Below are 12,011 nucleotides of genomic sequence, written 5' to 3'. Positions count from 1 at the left end.
AGCATGGAAGGATGAACCTAGATCTAGTTAGTAATACTGTATAGCAAAGATTGCGAGGGGATCATCCTGGAGGAAGGAACAGTTTTGATTATTGTTTCTCCATTAGCATCAAAGAGAGGTAGTTGACAACTACTGTATGCTGCTCACCTTTTGAAGGTGTTTCCATGCTTAAACTGTACATTTCAGAGGCAGGGCATAACTGGAATCCTACACTAATGCTTTTTTGCAGATTGACTTCTAATTAAACACAGAAGACCTTGACCTCAGCAGACAGCACATCATGGCATTCACTAGCAAATAGATTTTAGAAAGGAGCCGTGAAGTTGGATCTAGAATTACATGCCCTAGTACACAGAATCCCAGTTGTGATTAGCTTGATAGCTAATTCAGCATTCTTCAGAAAACATGCTAATTTAAGTCATTTCTCCTCCATCATATTTATTCTTGATCATAGTTACTCCTGGCTCAGTTTCTTCTTGACCCCTATGTCCTCAAGAGAATCATACAGGCCTTCTAGCAAACTTGCTTCCCAGCTGGGATTGTATTACCTTGTTGTATGAATGTGGATTACGCATGTGGCTATACTGTGAACAGCAGTCACATGTCCATTCCACACATAGAGTCCTATCTGTTTTTACAACTGTCTGGCGATGCTGGCCTTTTGTCCACCCTCACTACCAGCCCTGCAGCAGCAGGCATCCCCTTTAGGCCCTGAAGCACAGCCTCTGGCAGTACCTCAGTTGCAGGAGCCCCTACAGGCCTCCAGGCCTCTCTCACCCTTAGGCCAGTTGCAGCCAACGCCCAGGCACAACTCTGGGGAACAGCCTGCAGCCACTCAGCAGACTCACCTGTCTCCTGCAGTTGCCCAGATGGCTCCACTTCATCCAGGCTCACAGGAGGTTGCCATCAGCACGAGCCAGGCTGGCACAGGCCCCAAGATGCCAAGGGAGCCACTGGGGAGGGTTCAGAAGCAGCAGGGGTGAGCCAGGCAGAGAGCAGACCAAATGCCCCACCCTAGGCGGGGATGGAGTGGGTCGGGCCAGGAGACTGCAGAGTCTACCCAGCCCTCCTATCAGATAGGCTGGGAGCAGGGCCAGTCAGGGAGACTGGGTGGCGACTGGGGGCAGAGCCAGGGAGGTGGGGCAAGGGGAGGCCTTTAAATTCAGGTTCCTGTGAAGGCAGAGGAGGATTTTGCAGGGAGAGACAGCTGGAGCGTGCTGCTACTCCCAGGGCAGGAGAAGGAACAAGGTGGTGCAACCCCCTTCCCTGCCCATCTGAGGCCGGAGGACACCTGCCTGGAGAGCTGGTAGGATGGCAGGCCATCAGGAGAGGGCGCCAGTGAGGGAGGGTCCTCACAACAACTATGCCTCTAAATGTATTCTGGAAGGATTGTAAGCTGCCAGCACCCATATGTACATGTGGCTGAGTGAGCTAGCAGGTGAAAGGGAGAAACATCTGAATGGGAGAAGGAATTATGATTGGTATAAGAACACAGCCACAGATGCTCTCCCTGAGGCAAGTAAGTCCTGCCTGTTCCATAATGTTTACAGGTTCTCAATACTAATAACCATTATTTCATAAGTGCATCCATGCCTTCAGTCTGCATTTCTGGCAGCCACAGAGTGCAAGAAGGAGACTCACAATGTGAGAGAAGTGTACACTAGTGGCCAAAATTGTGGAAACCTTTTGGAAAAAGTGCATTTTTGAGGCTTGATGGCTCATAACACCACTTTTTTTGGGAGTAATACCATAAAAGTATATATCAATAATTTAATCAAGAATGTAATGCGACAAAGTTTGTTCAATTATCTGTATTCTATCAAATGTTATAGACAAATAACCAGGAAAAGGAAGCACAACTTGCTTAGGTTGATATGAAGTAGCTTTCCTTCATTTGAATGTAGCCAATGAGCATGAGTCTTTAGAGAGCCAATCAAATGTCATCTTGTTTTGGCAATGAGCCAATCAGGTCACAGTAGGATTCAGCTATTGATGTCCTGTATTGGAGCTGAGAGGAGGTCATTTGTCAGTGTGTTATGTGATTGCTATCAAGTTGGTTGGTTTGTTTTAGGTTGTTTTGGGTTGTAAAACGTACTAAAATTAAAGAAATGGCACAAAGAGTTGACTGGTCACCCAGAAAGCGATGTAAAATAGTAATATTTAGTGAACAAGGCTACAGTTATGAAGAAATTAGAAGAAAAATTGGTGGAAACTTAACCAAAGGTGGCATTTCTAAATTTTTGAAGAGGTATAAGGCAACTCAGTCACTACAAAACCAGACTGGTAAAGGCAGGAAAAGGTGCACACAAGCAAGTGATGATAGAAGAACTGAGAGACTGAGCCTAGGTGACAGAAGAAAATCATCGGGGTGTATACAGAACAAAATGGCGCAATTCAATGTGAAGTTGAGTGCAAGGACTGTTTGGCGCAGACTGGAGGAATTTGGTGTTAATGCTGGAATTCCACAAAAAAAACCATTGTTATCGCTCAAACAATGGTTGAAAAGATTAAACTGGGCTAAAACCCATGTTAACTGGACAGCAGAACAATGGGACAGTGTTATTTGGAGTGATGAAACCAAAATCTCCCTGTTTGGTAGTGATGGCATAAAATACGTGAGAAGAATCGGAGAAGATTTGCATCCTGATTGCATTACACCTACTGTGAAAGTGTTATGATATGGGGTTGTATGACATCAAAAGGTGTGGGCAGAATTTGCGTGATAAATGGCAATATAAATGCCCAAAAATACATAAATGAAATACTTGAGCCCAAACTGAAGCCTTCCACACATGATCTTTTCCAAGATAATGAAGCATTTATATTTCAACAAGATTCAGCTCCATGTCATGTTGCTGCTGCATGCAAAAAGAGGTTTCAAGATAATCATATCCCACTGTTGGAATGGCCTGGGAATAGCCCAGACCTTAGCCCCATCGGAAATCTGTGGAGCCGACTAAAGAAACTGGTTAGTGAGAAGCAACCCAGCGATAAAACGCAATTAATAGAAGCAATAACTCAATCGTGGTTTCACATTATAACAGCTGCAGAACTAAAAAACTTGGTTCACTCCATGGGAAGACGTTATAAGGCTGTAATTAAAGCAAAAGGTTACCCAACTAAGTATTAACTGACATGGTGAGAATTGTTGTATAACTCATTTTTTCTGTGTGTTTCAATTTTCTTCTTTATAACTACTGTTCTAAAAAAATTTCCTTCATAAAAGCTATTGCATTACATTCTTGATTAAATTATCTTTCCATTGATATATAATTTTATGGTATTACTCCAAAAAAAAGTGGTGTTATGAGCCATCAAACCTCAAAAATACACTTTTTCCAAAAGGTTTCCACAAATTTGGCCACTAGTGTATCTCCTGATTTCTCGCCATAGAGAGGCTCATACACATGAGTAGAAAAGACAAGTGAATGGTTTCTCTTGTCAGGAATGATTGTATGGATGATTGTATTGTACAGGTATGTCCATGACAAAAAATGCTCATTATGGATGCACTCTGAAAAGGAATTTTGATCCTGTCATGCAACATGGACATAGCAAATATATAGGATGAAACAGCAATGTAGATAATCCTACCTTTACAAATTTCATTAATACAAATTTCTTTAATAAAAATAATAGCAGCAAAGGTTCTATTTAGTTTTCCTTTCTAACAACTCTGTTATCAAGATTAGTTTGTCACAGTGTGTATTTTGGTCTGTCGCTCGAAATTGTTGCTTTGCTGTAAGGTGGATCTGACCTGTACATTCAACAAAGAACTGTTTAGTCTGAGGCTACAATCAATTTCTACAAATACATTAGAGAAAATAGGTTTCTGGTTGTTTTTTTTTTAAAAAATGCTTGTAATTCTTACCGTTTTCTGTGTTCAGAAAAATGTAAGCTGAGATATTATTCTGAGAGCTAATGGCATACACTAATTTAAGTATTTTTAGCATGAGCACTTTGCTTCAATTTAGAGGGTTGATTCAAAAGTGTGTATGTTCTTTGTGGATCTACGCCTCTGCGGCCACTGAGATACTGACAATTTAGCATTGAAATAAAGGAACCTATGGAAGAATTAGATTCAGCTTTCTTGTAGGGCCATTCTCATGTGATTGTAGCCCCCAAATTACCTCATAACTATGTGAGCCATAATTGGATCTACAGCCACAGTGTGCTTCCATGAAGGTGTCATTTGTATGAACCAGTCACAGTACAAGCAACTTCTGAATTTCTGTGACTATAATAATGCTTTTGAAGGAACCTCATCACTCACATAGATCTACCAGTATACCCAGCACAGCAGAAGGCCAGCATCATTTTGTGACTAAACTGGCCCTTAATTTTTTTTTTTAAAATCACACAGTGGTTTTATTGTGCTTTTGGAGAAAGCAGCATGTTGTCACATGACAGAAGTCAGAGATTACATATTAAAACAAAGCAACTTCATATTAAAACAAATGTGTGGGGTTTCAGGTATGTGTATCTTATATGGATTTTTTTCTTTATGGAGTTATACCAGGAAGGGGAAGCATTGGGAATAGGAAAGGGTGATGATTAAGGTCAGGATAAGAGCACAAATGGTTCCCATCTGTTACTAGGAAACAACATGTTCCTGTCCGAATTTAAGATTATATTTGGTTTATTTTTTTGCTCACATTTGGTCAACAGATGGTATAATTGTACTAGGTGCATTCTGCAAAGTAAAGTCATACACATCAATAAAAAGTATACTAAAAATAACTGTACTATCTATCACTGGAAGTCTGAGTAGACTAAATGTATCTCTTTCAAATTACTGTTCTTGAGGAAGCAGGATGTATGATGATGTTAACATAAAAGACTAAGTAGACAGGAAAGTTGGCATCAGAGAAGTAACCATAACAGATGATGACTGAATTGATAGACTATAATAGCGAGTAAAATTCCAGATTCTGGGAAAGATTCTTTACTCTTATGCTGTGACTGTGAATGCCCAGAGGCATCTGGCCAACCACTGTATAGAATGACAGACTATAGACTGATCTAGCAATGTTCCTCTTGAAAACCTTTCTGGTTTTTTTTTTTTTTTTTTACAACTATAGATCTAATGTGGCATAATAGATGGAGGGTCAGATTTGCACCAGGAAACCCAAATCCTTGCTCAGATTACTGAAGCTCATTGGATGAGCTGCTTGTTGGACCCTTCCCCTCTTGAATAGTTAAATCTTGGTGTGATGTGGTGGGAAGCCCCTTGTGAGCAATTACTGTTTTCTCACATTGAGGGCCAGTTTCTTAGCTCTGTCAAGGCTGTAGTGAGACTACTGTTGAAAAAGCTTTCCTTGGATGAAACAGGGCTAACAAATTACCGACCAGTGTCAAGTTTGCCTTTTCTGGGTTAAATCATTGAGAGGGCAGTAGCTGACCAGCTTTAGGGGTTTTTGAATGATACATCAGTTCTTACCCATTCCAGTCTGGCTTCAGGCTGTGCTTTGGGACTGAGACTGCTCTAATACCTCTAGTTGGCAGCGTTTGACACAGTCGACCATTTGGTTCTGGTCAGGGCCAGATCAAGGGAGGCAGGGGGGTAGCCTGCCCCTGGCACTGCCAAAGAGGGGGCGCTGGGTGTGGCTGGCAGCCGCTGGGAGTGCACCGCAGCTTTCTCGTGCAAGAGGCTGAGCGCAGGGTTGGGAGGCCGTTGCTTGCCCAACACGCAGGACCTCCCAGCTCTGTGCTCAAGCCACCTGCGTGGCAAGCCAGCCACCCCAGTGCACACCTGTGCTGCCACCAGCTCCGGGGCACATTGTGTACTGGGGAGGCTGGCTTGCTGCATGGGTGGCACGGGGCAGCGGGGCAGGCAAACTGCATGGAGGGACTCCTAGCCCTATGCTCAGCTGCCTATGTGGCAAGCCAGCCACCTCAGCGCACACCTGCGCCGCCACCACCAGCTCCGCAGCGCATAGTGCACTGGGGCGGCTGGCTTGCTGCATGGGTGGCACGGAACAGTGGGGCAGGCAAACTGTGTGGAGGGCCTCCTAGCCCTATGCTCAGCTGCCCATGTGGCAAGCCGGCCACCCCAGCGCACACCCGCGCAGCCGCCACCAGCTCCGCAGCGCACCGGGCACTTGGGTGGCCGACTTGCCGCACGGGCAGCATGCCTCCTGCCCCTGCATGATGATGTCATGGAAGTGACATAATCGCACAGTGCCGGGAGCACGTGCGCATAGAGCCCAACAAGGGTTGCACTGGGCGCCGGCAGCTCTAGATCCGGCCCTGGTTCTGGTTGACTGAGTAGCCTTACTGGAAGTAAGAGCTACTACTTTACAATGGTTTGCTGTGGAGTCTTCAGGTGATGCAAAATGCAGCTGCTAGGTTGCTGACCAAGTCATCATGATCAGCTCATATAACACTGATTTTGAAGCAGCTGCACTGATTACCAGTTAGTCTTCGAATCCAGTTCAAGATGTCAGTTCTTACTTAAGTTCTTCACGGTCTGGGACCCTTATAACTTCAGGTTTGCCTGTCCCATTATAAATAGACATGGGCATGAAACAGGAAAAAATGAAAAAAGAGGTTAGTGTTTCATCATGTTTCACAAATCACGAACCACAAATTTTCATGAAATTGACCTGTTTCATGAAATGATTTGTTAGTTTTGTGATTCATCAAAACCAAGGGCATTTCAACCGTCCCCTTCACCCAGAGAGATGCCAAACTTGCAGGGAGACTTCAACAGGTTCTCCTCTTGGAAGCAGCAAGAGTGTAAGCCCTCAAAAGAGCAGAGTTAGAATTGAGAAGACACAAAGACAAGCAAATAAAAAAAGGGGAGGCCTAGGCCCCAGAGTCAGGCTAAGGCCTGAGACTAGGGTGGAGTGGAGAAAAAAACGCACCCTCACCCAAAGACCTTCCCACAGCAAGACCAAGAGCTCTAAATAAGAGGCTTCTTTCAGTGTCTTTAAAACATCATCAGCCAAAAGCACAATTCCAAATCCTTCCATACAGTTTCTCACTCCAGTCTCAGCAACAGGTCCTCCTCCCTCTCCCTCTGTCTACTGGAACTAAAACACAAGGCAGAGAGAGGTGTCTTTTATAAAAAAAACCCCACTGACATAGAGCAGAACAGGAGGTCTGTGGTTGGCTGACAGACCTGCCTAACAGGGTTTGGCGGGATGAGATTGGTGTGCCCATGGCTACAGAAGGCCCACCTCCTTGGTTGGCTACGGGATTGACCCCAGCTCCTGGCTGTAAAGGACAGAATGGAAGCTCTCCAGATGGCTAACAGAGTTGCCAATCAAGGGTAAGTGGCTATGGTTGGGGTTTCCAATGGCAACAAAAGGTCTGGGCCCATTGTTGCCTAGGGAATCAGTGGATCAGCACCAACCTGTCTGCACTTACGAATTGTTGATGAAGCTAACAAAACGTGCCAAAAAGTTGTGAATTTCGTGATCACCACAGCCTCACAAAACGCTGTTTCGCGACACACGAAACGCCACGTTTCGTGATAAAATTTGCTTTGTATTTCTATACGTGCCCCCCCCCCCTTACCCGCTTCGTTCATCTTCTCAGGGCTTGCTGGTGATTCCCAGTCCCAAGGTGGAATAACCTTTTTCCACCAGGAAAGGGGCCTTTACAATTGTGGTGCCCTCCTTCTGGAATGCACTGTCAGTAGGAACTCGTGCCCAGCAGGACTTGTTGATGTTTTGGAAGCTCTGTAAGGCAGAACTATTCTGGCAAGCTTTTGGCATTTAATCTTACTGTAAGGCAGAACTGATTCTTGTATATTGTATCTACCTGCAATTTTATGTTATCTACAGGGTTTTATAGTCTAGGGTTGGGACTAGAGTGGTTTTAAGTATTTGTACTCTGCTGTTTTTTATTGTGATTTTATTGAATATATTATATTTTGTATTGGGCTTAACTGAGGTAATTGTTGTCAACTGCTTTGAGCTCTTAATTGAAGAGAAGCAGTATAAAAATTAAATAAATAAATAAATAAGATTACCTGCAGCTAATCACAGTCAAGCTTTGCTCATGTGTTTACTGTAGTGGTAAAATGGGGGAAGTGCCATGTACATTATCTTAAGCTCCTTGGAGAAAGGACAAGAAGAAAAAATGTGTTGTTTGAATTCTTTTTAAAAATTATTTGGAATAAAAATGGGATGCAGTAACCTAACAGCTTTTTATAATTAATGTACATTGAGTGCTAATGAGCATAGCATTACCCATCACAAAAAATAAAGAGTATAAAATACATTAATATTTTTTCTTGTATTTAGGACTAATATGAATCAGCTTTGTTACTATTTGTGTTTTAAAAAACCTTAATACAATGATATTTTGGAGTAGCATGTTTTAAAAAAATCTTTTAATTGCCCCTCCTTTGTTGTTTTGCAGAATGGAAGAGACTGTGAGGAATCTACTTCAAACTCAAGGATCACCAGAGCCAAATGAAGAAGAGCCCGTTAACATAATAAAGGCATATCAGGTAAGAGAATAACTGCCAAGGAATGGTAGGATAGTTGAATGCTGAGGGCAGTTAGTTCATGATTTAAAACAAAGTCTCAGCACCAGAGACTTGCCAGAAATGCATGTGAGGCAGAAAATGGCTCTTACAAACAGTCACTGAAGTGATACAGGCAGTTTAACTGGTGTCTGTCAGTGCCATCCTAAGCAGAGGCACAGTCTTCTAAACCCATTGATTTAAATGGACTTAGAAGGGTGTAACTCTGTTTAGGATGATATTGTTAGGGACCTTCATGGTGCCGTCAGTGGAGGGAAGCCAGTTGGGCCTGTAGCAGTCCCACTGATCCATTTGGGGTCATTTGCTGCAGGAAAGAGCATCCTGTGAGGTGTCCCTGGCCCCAGCTGGCAGCTTGCGAGGAGCCTGATCCTCCCCTGTTTCCCCCTGTCAGGCAGTCAGAGCACTGGGGCAGGAGGCAGGGCCCTGTGGCAGAGGATGGGGATGGGCAGAGGAGGAGGGTGGTGAACAGAGGCCTCTTGCCTCTCTGCAGTACTGAGGGAAGTGAGAGTGTAAATTCCTTCCCACGTCCACATGCTGGAGTGGGGAGGGCAGGTGGATTCCTTCCTTCTTCCCCCTCCTCCTTGTAGTGGGGGGGGGAGGCAGATGGTGGTTTCTGGTCTCTGCATGGTGGGGTGGGTGGAGGGGCAGCAGATTCTTTCTCCCTTCTATGGGGGCTGGGGGCAAGGAGGGCAGGCACTATTTTCATACCATTACCCAACTTCCCTCTGCCTCCACGTGAGGAGGGTGAGTGCCAATTTTCTGCCTTCTCCTCCTTTCTTTTAATGTGGGAGTAAGAAGGGCAGGCACCTCCTTCCTGCCTATTGGCGGGCACCCTGGGTGCACTAATCTAGGGTGCCCAAAATACTTGAGTTGGCCCTGTCAGGAAGGAGCCAACTGAAAGTCAAGATAGGAAGAAGAGATTTAAAATGACAGTAAGGACTTCTGTGTTGTTGAATGGCTTTCTCTCTGACCTACAAGGCTTTTAAAGTTCTAGAGTCTGTATATCTGAGAGAGAGTGAAAAAGGGAGGTTGGTAGGGACAATTGGACAAGAGAGAGAAGCAAACAAATTTTAAGGAGAAGGTGGAGAGGGGTGGCCATCTCAGTATGGGAACTGAATGAAAAGTAAAACAGCTGTGAAACAATCTCTTTCCAGTTTCCTTCTCTTCCATTTATCTCACACAAGTGTATGTGGGAATTAAGCCTATATGCAGCATCTATGTATGCGCATGCATGCAAGAAAAGTGTCCATGCATATTGCTCTGTATTCATGTACACAAGAGTGTGCATGAACATGAGTGCATGAGCATATGTGAGGAGTGCTGGTCACATGTCTACAGGAGGTGCATGTTTCCTCGTGCATGCATTCTTTAAAGGTTTGAATGCACTGGCAGTGTGTGCATGTGTGGAGGCTCGGGAATGGCATGCACATGTTTTACCATGTGTTCAGAAAGAATCTATTTGAATATTTATATCATACAAATGATGCACATGTGTGTGCAAAGTCTATCTGTGTATGAGGAAATGAAGTATGTATGTGTGCAAAAGGTGTGAGAATGGCATAGGTCCATTTCTGCATGAGTTTGTGCAAAACTGAAGGGGTATTTCTCTATTCCCAATATATCCAATCGCACCACACACTATTCTCAGATCATCATGGATCAGAGTAGCTTCACGGGGGAACTGCAGGAAGAAGGGAAGGCAGTAAGCTCCCTTCGGCAAGCTTTTTTTTCCTGCTTGCAGCAGTCTGTGTACAACCTTTTGATTGTACTGAAGCTCAAACATGTCAGTCAGAATGGTTTAGGCTCCTAGGAATTGTACATTTTTGTAACAGATACAATTGAAAGGAACTTCTGTATTCCCAGATGAACCCTGGCAGAAGTTCCCTATGTGCTTTTGGGAAATCCAGTCTTCTAAATGCAGGAAATGGGCACACAGGCAAAATGCCATTTGAAAAATGTGCTTTATTTTGGAGCTTGTAATAAACACTTTTGTTTCCACTGTCATTTGGTTGGATCCAAGACTTTCATGAAAGGAGCAAGTAGGCAGAAGAGGGCTTTACTGCCTTTTCTTTTCTTCACAGCTTTCTATATCTAATGGAAAGTGGCTACTGATGTTAGGGGCTGAGTTATCAGAACCGTATGCCACACAGCATGTGGGCTGCAGCAAGGAGGAGGAATTAGCTGCAATTGTCCTGCTCACTCTAAGGCAAACAAGCCACACTCTGGATTGTGTGTTTTTGTGTTTTTGTGTTTTTTTACTTATAACATTCAGAATCCATTAATTGTAGGGCTTAGATGCAAATGAACCACATTCCCTCTTTCTATCAATTACTTGGGCTGTGATTTACTGAAATGCTTGACTGCAGCCAAACTTTAGATATCCTCAGGGTCAGGACTGACTTTTATAAAACTAATCAACCTGCGCTTTTTTTTTTTTTTTTGGTTTGGGAGGAAACTTCTAAAAATACAGTTCAGAAAAAAAAGTAGCTTTATGTGTATGCCCTTTACACACATGCTTACTTACTACTTTTTAGTCAATGTTTAGTCAATTGCATTGCAATTCTAATCAGAGTTACATTCTAGGATTTATTGTAACTGTTTACGATTGCGCTGTTGGATGCCTCTGGGCCAGACTGCATATTATGAGTTTTGGTAGGTTAGGTCCACGTTCCCTAGACTCAACTCACTTTCCCTGCTGTAACACAGCAACTGCGAGGAAAGAAATTTTTTGCATACTGCAAATGCAGCTCCAGTGTGAGGCAGCTACTCTCTCCTGGGACTGTCTTGGCTCAGAAAAATGGCACGGAGGGAGGGAGTAATTCTTCATCCCTTGTGTCATCATTCCTCACATTTGCTGAGTGACTGCAGGGAAAGCAAATCAGGTTTGTGTTTCTCAAAATTTGCCAAAATTTGTAGCTTGTCATCTGGTCCTTATTGTGCAACACTAAGCAAAGTTACATCCTTCTAATCCTGTTGATTTTAATGGACTTAAAAATATGTGATTCTTTATGTCAAAAAGGGGGGGATGGGAGGGGGCATTTGCAGTTTCTTTAAAGTGTCCGAGGCCAAGTTAGCACCAGTACTCCCCATGTGTCATGTGCACTCACAGGGGCAAATGGTGAATCCAATCATCTTAAAAACAAGATGAGTTGGATCCAAATATGCTGTTGGAGGTGGGGAGTCTTTTGGCCTATTCCTTCTTCTGTGGCATACCCCACATGTCAGTCCCGTGATGGTCCTGAGGATCCATTGAGCCCCTGGAACAGAATGTTTGAAGACTCAGTGGGGCTGCAGCACAGTGAGGAGGCAGGGAAGTCCAACTCTACGAAGTCCTCTCCACTTGTGATACTTTGAATCCAATCCAATAGTGTGTGTTTGTGTGTTTTAATTACTTCTGGAACTATTGTTTATTTCACACCTGCAGATCTTATAGAATGATTAATCAGTTAAAATGATTTATGGTGCAACTGTATTCAGACTTACTCCAATCGAAGCCAATTGATTGGGTTGATCC

The 12,011-nt window shown here is 43.7% G+C and overlaps 1 protein-coding gene across 1 annotated transcript in view; it reads left to right on the top strand.

The window, feature by feature from the left end:
- NCKAP5 (NCK associated protein 5) overlaps positions 1 to 12,011 on the top strand; it is a 526,585-nt gene that overhangs the window by 232,010 nt on the left and 282,564 nt on the right. The window contains exon 5 of the mRNA XM_054970102.1: positions 8,371 to 8,461. Within this exon, the coding sequence (XP_054826077.1) occupies positions 8,371 to 8,461 (91 nt within the window). The remainder of the gene's footprint in view (positions 1 to 8,370; positions 8,462 to 12,011) is intronic.

This window comes from Eublepharis macularius, chromosome 2, assembly GCF_028583425.1.
Source record: "Eublepharis macularius isolate TG4126 chromosome 2, MPM_Emac_v1.0, whole genome shotgun sequence".
Taxonomy (NCBI): Eukaryota; Metazoa; Chordata; class Lepidosauria; order Squamata; family Eublepharidae; genus Eublepharis; species Eublepharis macularius.
This window is presented reverse-complemented; position numbering and strand designations above follow the sequence as displayed.